The sequence below is a fragment of the Morone saxatilis genome, unplaced genomic scaffold (genome assembly GCF_004916995.1).
Source record: "Morone saxatilis isolate NCDOM2014 unplaced genomic scaffold, NCSU_SB_2.0 Contig15, whole genome shotgun sequence".
Lineage (NCBI taxonomy): Eukaryota > Metazoa > Chordata > Actinopteri > Moronidae > Morone > Morone saxatilis.
The window spans coordinates 915346-922952 of NW_023339707.1; the positions used below are offsets into that span (position 1 = coordinate 915346).

At 39.9% G+C, this 7607-nt stretch overlaps 2 protein-coding genes across 2 annotated transcripts in view; both read left to right on the forward strand.

The window, feature by feature from the left end:
- hck (HCK proto-oncogene, Src family tyrosine kinase) overlaps window positions 1–4174 on the forward strand; it is a gene marked incomplete in the record, with an annotated part of 23578 nt that extends 19404 nt beyond the window's left edge. The window contains 3 exon segments of the mRNA XM_035656829.1: window positions 289–442; window positions 715–846; window positions 1714–4174. Coding sequence (XP_035512722.1) covers window positions 289–442; window positions 715–846; window positions 1714–1916 — 489 coding nt within the window.
- Window positions 4175–6841: 2667 nt separating this feature from the next.
- The window catches only part of tm9sf4 (transmembrane 9 superfamily protein member 4), a 25933-nt gene continuing 25167 nt past the window's right edge, over window positions 6842–7607 (forward strand). Inside the window, exon 1 of the mRNA XM_035657438.1 lies at window positions 6842–6871. Coding sequence (XP_035513331.1) covers window positions 6854–6871 — 18 coding nt within the window. The 5' untranslated portion in view covers window positions 6842–6853. The remainder of the gene's footprint in view (window positions 6872–7607) is intronic.

Below are 7607 nucleotides of genomic sequence, written 5' to 3' on the forward strand. Positions count from 1 at the left end.
TTGAAAAGTGTCCTGAGATAACTTCCTGTTATGAATTGGCGCTATACAAATAAAATTGAATTGAATTGAATTGAATAAAGAAAGTGTTAAAAACATGCCATCTTTCTCTTCTCTGGACTGACCACACATTACATTTTATACCACGCATACAAATTCTATTACAGTATGTCTGAGAGCATGGAAATGTTTGATGTTAAATTTGATTGAAGCATTCTTATTCTTGATGTTTCGTACAGTGTCACTGAGTTACTGTTGCTTACTATCTTTTACACTGACTTTTGTCTCTAGACCGCAGAGGGCATGGCCTACATTGAGCAGAGGAACTACATCCACAGAGACCTCAGAGCTGCCAACATCCTGGTCAACAAGGCCTTGGTGTGCAAAATTGCTGACTTCGGCCTGGCTCGTATCATTGAAGATAACGAGTACACGGCCAGGGAAGGTACGGCACAGTATCACACTGTCGCATGTTGTGTAACCAGGTGTCATCAGCAGATTGAGGAGCTGGGGAAATGGGAGCAATCGCAGTTTCATCAGTTTTGGGGAAATTACTTTGTGTTGGCAAGATGTCGAATTACAACACGAGTGATGGAAATAGTGAAGATGAGAGTGACTTGCTGTCTCTCAGGGTTATTAGGAGCCAACTACTGTCTCAGTAATAATGTCAGCATTAGTTCACAATTTGATTGGTTTTCAATGTTCCACAATTAACAGGAGCCAAGTTCCCCATCAAATGGACAGCTCCTGAGGCCATCAACTACGGCTCTTTCACCATCAAATCTGACGTCTGGTCCTTTGGCATCCTGCTGACTGAGATCATCAGCTATGGACGCACACCGTACCCAGGTAGGTTCTCAAACACCAGTACCACTGGTGGTACTTGAGCTGCCTCTAGAGCGTACACTGGGTCCTCTTCTGGTGGAGTCTGCCATATTGAACTGCCATGCTTCTACAGTAGCCCAAACACTGGCTCTAGATAGGGCCTTTGGTGTTTTCCGGAAATTTGGCAGCCATTGTAGTTTGTCCTTTAACAACACATGACTTTAGCCCTCTACAGTTATTGTTTTGTATCATTTGAGCTTTTCTCAAGGTGTTACATGTAGCCCTTGATGTTAGGTGCAGTGGTAAGAAGGCTACAGCTACGCTACGTGAAGCTGTACGCATGCATGCGCAGTGAGCTAAATACTAACATCAGCATGTTAACATTATAGCCTGTATCATAGTGTTGATGCCAACATGCTGATGTTTACCAAGTATACTGTTTACCATTTTAAGTTGGCATTTAAGCATGCTAACATTTGCTGATTAGCACTAAACACAGTAGAGCTGAGGCTGATTCTTTTGCAGGCATCTGGTCATAGTATAAGTATTGGACAAATTAAAAACTTTGACCAGACAATGGCGCCAGAAGGCAGTTCATGCAATAGTTGTCAGGTGGTGTGTCTTCTGGGGCTCCAGTCCCGAATGTTTTCTCAAAAGCCCTGAATCTTTGAGGTTTTAAAATAACTTTGTCCTGTAAAAACATGTCAGTCTTAGTTTGTGTCATCTCTCGTCTCGCTGACTAGGCCAGAAAATCAGTTGAGCAAACGATCTATCACTGGGGAAATATCGCTATTTATGGGTCCGCCCATTGTCATAGGGGTTGTTGTCTTGTCTGGAACCAACCATCACTCTGCAGCCTCTCTCAACCCAGTCTTGTTCTCTGGTTTTCAGGGATGACCAACCCAGAGGTGATCCGTTCGCTTGAGAAGGGCTACCGAATGCAGAAGCTGGACAGCTGTCCCACCGAACTCTATGAAATTATGCTGGAGTGCTGGAAGAACAAGCCAGAGGACCGTCCCACCTTCGATTACCTGCAGAGCGTCCTGGAGGATTTCTACACAGCCACAGAGAGCCAGTATCAGCAGCAGCCATGAGACTTTTTCATGACATCACTTTACATTCATACTTAACTGCAAGTCACATTTTCTACATGCAGTAGTGTCGTTCACACACACACGCTCAGTCTTTACCATTCTCTCTCTGTCTATCTGTCTCTCATTCACACACATAATATATAGTATCAAGGGACTGTACAAAGAGTATTGGGGAGGGTTGAAACTATTTTTTAAGGAGCCAGGCCCTACCTAACATTTTTAATATTTTCATTGGGCCCTCCTCCTTTTGAATAAGAACATTTGAAAGTAATATAACCAAAGTGGAGAGAAGAAAAACACAATATAAAAACAATATATACAGTAACCAGAGCCCAACCAAAAAGGGAACCTTTTGCAGATTTTGAATATAAATAACTTAATTAAACAACATTTAAGTTACATATTCTTTAACATGTTGAATAATGTAATTTACATTGTCAACCAATTCTAGTTGAGATTTCTGAGAGCGGTTTCTTCTCTCTTACTCTGCGCTGAATGCCACAGTATTGTAAATCACAGTGCACTCTGCTGGTTAAACTTTGCAGTGACACCGATATATTACCAAAAGCATCTTTTCTGTGTTATGTACCAGAAAGAAAACTCACATTGGCATACATTCATTCACATTATTAATATTATGACAACACAACCCTACCTCATACTTAGATCAGTGGCAAGGCACAGCAGTAGGCTAATGTGACTGCAGCTGCATCAGCTGTACTGGACATTTATCTTCACAGAAGTGCCCATAAATCATCTGCATGCACCGCAGCAGTGAGTCACTGGACATATATAGTACATGATATGTGCAGACAGATATGTGTGTCAGCTATATCTGCAGCCTCTATCGTGAAAATAAGGATTTATTCTGTCTTTTATTGCACCCTTTCAGTGCACTTTTTTCTGGATCACTGTACTGCATGATTAAGCTCTTGGTTAATTCAAAAATGTGCAGCCATGTCCTTAATTATGCATAACTGTAAGCCTTGATATAATTTAAACACGTGAGTTCTATAAAAATTGGCCCCAGAGGTCATGAAAGGAGTAAGCTTGTTAGACCTGCTGGTTTACAGACTGGGTACATTTGCAAGAAACAAATCTGGGAAAAAAACAGTGTGCTGTGAAAAATCAAATTAGTTTTTCATAAACAAAAAGACTTTTCTGCCCTTACCCCCTTTAAATTTTTGTACAGTCCCTAACATGACATTCAAACACCTTTGAAGCTGTTCTGCATTACAAGCATGACTGTATCACAAGAAACATATTATTTTACACAAGTACAAAGACACATGGCCATATTTACAAACAGATAACAGTAGGTGGTCACATGGAAAAGACCAGATTTAGCCATTATGCTCCAGCACACATTGTGCAGCCATCAAAGCAAGGTATAGCCACAACACAGATGCTCACAGTCAAGTTTTTGCAGCGTTCACTATATTTTCATCTGTATTTTCTGCAGTAATGTCAACAATTCAGCAAGCGAAGGTGTCATTGTGCACTGTTAAATGCAATGTTTTACATTGTGAAAGGAGGTGTACGATATATGGCCGATTATGCTTAAATCCTTTATTTATATTCAAAGATATTTTCCACATGCTGTGGCTTGTTTCAGCATTACTCCTTCATTGTGCCTTTTGAAACAGATCTTCTCTCAGTCAAATACAGTACATACAATATATTCCATGCGCTCTGTATTTATAAACGGATGTACACAAATAAATATGATTATTTAGGAGTGGGGTCTTTAATGTGAAGCCATATTAATGCTTGTTGATCCAATAAACTTGTGTTCTGTATTATACTAAAGGAAAGCAGATTTTTACACCTTTTGGCCTTCTTTTTTCTGTGTGAGAAAATTATTTATTGGTGAAAATAGTTCTGCTGCTGTGTGTCTTGAATGCCTAAAAGCTTTTTTTATCAGTTTTTGCAGCAAAGTGTTTGTCATGTTGTTGGAATTGTGTTTGGGTGAGCAAAGTCCTAAAATATCAAAGGGAATATTCTAAAGATTTCTGTCGTTTCATGATGTGGTATCATCCATTTAGACAGAACTGTGAATAGCAATATCTGGGGGAAGTTTTGTATGGAACGCTTATATAGAGAGTTGACAATCTTGAATCAGTCTGCAGCACTGTAGATATACTCCTATGGTAAAAAATGTTTTTCTTTATCAATGTAAAACCCTTTGCATATTTTGTTAGACGCTTGGTTAAATGCAACTGTAGTGAAGTTTTCAAATAAATTTTTGTTTGAAACAATTATCTCCCCAAATGTGTGTTCATATTTCATATGTTATTACGTGTTTGTACATGAATTACATTCATTTGTTTGATTGTCAGGTGAATTAAAGGTGATTGGGACAGTTTTTGAATTTTCTGACTTGTGGAAGCCTACTTGAGATAAATACAAAAAAATTGCCCAACACAGGATATACTTTGGTAGAAATTACCTATCCATCTGAGGAGGAAAGAAGGTTATATCATATCATGTTGATCATTATGGATTAAAGCTGCAAATAGGTAACGTTGATAAAAATAATATTTGCTGAAACTTCAGTACTATTGTCAGGATAAAATGAAAGCAAATATGTATAGACTATTTTCAATTCTGTTGAAATGTATTAGTGACTTAAGGTTTAAAAATCTGTCCACAATTCATACAGTATTAAGCCACTTTTCCTCACTGTTACAACAATGATGTGCCTCCCTGAAGACATTTCATTGCTGTAAAAAATGAATTTTCCTACATCTACTTCCTGTCTCACAGAAACATAGATAAGTTAGGATGGGTTAAGAGGTCAAGGCTGAATTTAGTGTTAGGTTCGGCTTGGTGAGGGTATTAGCTAGCCCATGAACACTTTTTAGCAACACCGGGGCCCGCATGTCCTCTCTCCCTTTCTCTTCACCCTCTTCACCTCAGACTTCAACTACCACACAGAGTCCTGTTATTTACAGACTTTTTCTGATGACTCTGCTGTGGTGGGGTGTATCAGCAGAGGTGATGACACAGAGTATACGACTGTGGTGAGACTTTGTCACATGGTGCGAGCAGAACCATCTGCAACTCAATATAAAAAGGCTAAGGAACTGGTTGTGGACCTGAGGAAGGCCAAGGCTTCACTGACCCCTGTTTCCATCCAGGGGGTCAGTGTAGACACTGTAGAGGACTACAAGTACCTGGGAGTTCACATAGACAATAAACTGGACTGGGCTAAGAACACTCCAGCCCTCTACAGGAAGGGCCAAAGCCGTCTCTATTTTCTGAGGAGGCTGAGGTCCTTCAACATCTGCAGGACCATGCTGAGGATGTTCTATGAGTCCGTGGTGGCCAGTGCTATCCTGTTGCGGTTGTCTACTGGGGCAGCAGGTTGAGGGCAGTGGACGCTAACAGACTCAATAAACTGATCCGCAAGGCCATTGATGCTGTGGGGGTGGAGCTGGACTCTTTACAGCAGTGTCAGAGAGGGGGATGCTGTCCAAGATTCATACTATCTTGGACAATGTCTCCCACCCACTCCACAATGAACTGGTCAAACACAGGAGGACTTTCAGTGCAAGACTCATTCCGCCGAGATGAACCACACAGCGCCACAGGAAGTCATTCCTGCCTGTGGCCATTGAATTCTTCAACTCCTCCCTCAGAGTGTCAAAACTCTGAGTCATTAGTCATTAAATGTTAATGTGCAATAAGTCAATTAAGTGCAATACCCAAGTCAACGTGCAATTCACTCTATTATTGTGTCATTTTACAACACCACAATCTTAAAACTCATTACTATTTATTTAATTTCTGTCAATAATACTGTGGAATATGTTTATACTTACGTTTAGATTTACATTTACTTTGTATATAGGCTCTGATTACCTTATTATATCTCTTAGGCTCTTATTATATTTCTATTTCCATTTTTATTTTTACTTTTTACTATATGTATATACCTATACATTCATTTCTATTCTATATATTTTTCTAGATATTGTATATAAGTACTATTTTTTAACGTTGTGTGAGTGGAACAACTGTAATGAACAAATTTTCCCCCAGGGATCAATGAAGTATTTCTGATTCAGATTTTTGTAGTATCATCAAAGCATTAAAGTAGTTATTTTAGACAATTATTTCACAACATTTATTGTATACTCCTTGGAAAAAATATTGGTGAACATTGGCACACATTAACGAGACGGGATTCCACAGTGAGCTCCGACCCATTTCAGTCACTGGTTCTCAACTTTTCAGAGTCAGCCCCCCCAGAATAATCAGGTTGGTGTAGGCTTAATTTGGCGCCCTATCTTGCAACTCCTTTGGGGGTCCAGACCCGCAGGTTGAAGACCACTGCTCTACTGCAAGGTTGATCAAAATTAGCAAAGCCTTTTAGCAGTGTCCCAGTCACTAAAAATCATGCTGTCCCATAAAAACAACAAATTGTTTGCAGTAGTACATCATATTCATGTTTCCAGAGACAATTATATGCCCTGATGAAAACTAGCAACAACTTCTGTAGTTTTTCTCCCATCATTTATTGCAGGGTCAACTTTCTGTCTGACACTTGCTCCACCTACCTACGTAATGTCATACCACAGGTAGGGCAAAGTAGCAAGCACATAAAGTTTTCATTTTAATCAAGCAAGAAAATTAACCCCGTATAATATTGCCAAATTCAACCATATGTCCCGATCGCCCTTAATTCACCCTAGATATGGCTTTTATTTATGAAGTTGGAGGCAAATCTCAATGATTTATGTATCATTTAAGTAATTTACTATATTTATTAAAAATAAACAACTGGCTATTTATTCATACTAGTAGTCGTGGAGGTCAGCAGTTATTCGGCTGTTAAGCAGTACTACATTAATGGGTGTGTGAAATAAAAAGAGAAATTAATGAATCCAAAAACCACGGTACTTCCGCGACGTCATTAATGACACGTATTCAAAATGGCGGCCGCGGCTATGGTAAGTGGAAGAGCGAACTCTTTTTCTTCAAACTACACATCGCTCATACTCTCTTCCCAAACTAACACAGACAGAGTGCTGTTGCAGTGGCAGGGTAGAGATCTACCTGGGTCGATACGCAGCATTTTAACGTGAACTCGGTGCGGATTTACTGGAGTTCGCTGCTGTTTGAACGTCGGTTTGGCTAACTGCTTGCTATAGTTAGCTAGCTTTCGGTACCTAGCTTGACTGTCAGTGAGCGGTGGCTTACAAAATGTGTTTTTACAATTTTTCTCGTATATTAAACTATGTCGACGGAGCCTCAATAGTCACGTACTCTGTTGTTAAACTGTCATTTGCTGTACAGCCGAGAGAAATAAGCTAGCCGAACTTTGGCTGGACGTTAGCTTGTAGCAGCCCTGTCAGGCAGCGACAGTTTGAGCTTGTTGTCGGTGTAACGTTAACGTTAGTTCACAGTGCTGAAAGATGTCAAGATGACAGCAGCAGATCGGCTACGAAAAACAAAATAATGTGAACTAAGACTGTCTATGTTGTTCAACTGTGTTGGTAGTGTCTCATAACTTAAATGAGAGTTGAAGCCAGAAGTCATTCTTGCTAACTTCCTCCTGTACTCACAGTACCGATAAAATGCATGTGCTCCCATTGGACTCAGTGTAGTGCAGTGTAACAGTTAGGATTCTGTCATATTCACTGAAACTTTCACTATATCCTGACAGCAGTACATGAGACAGATAAT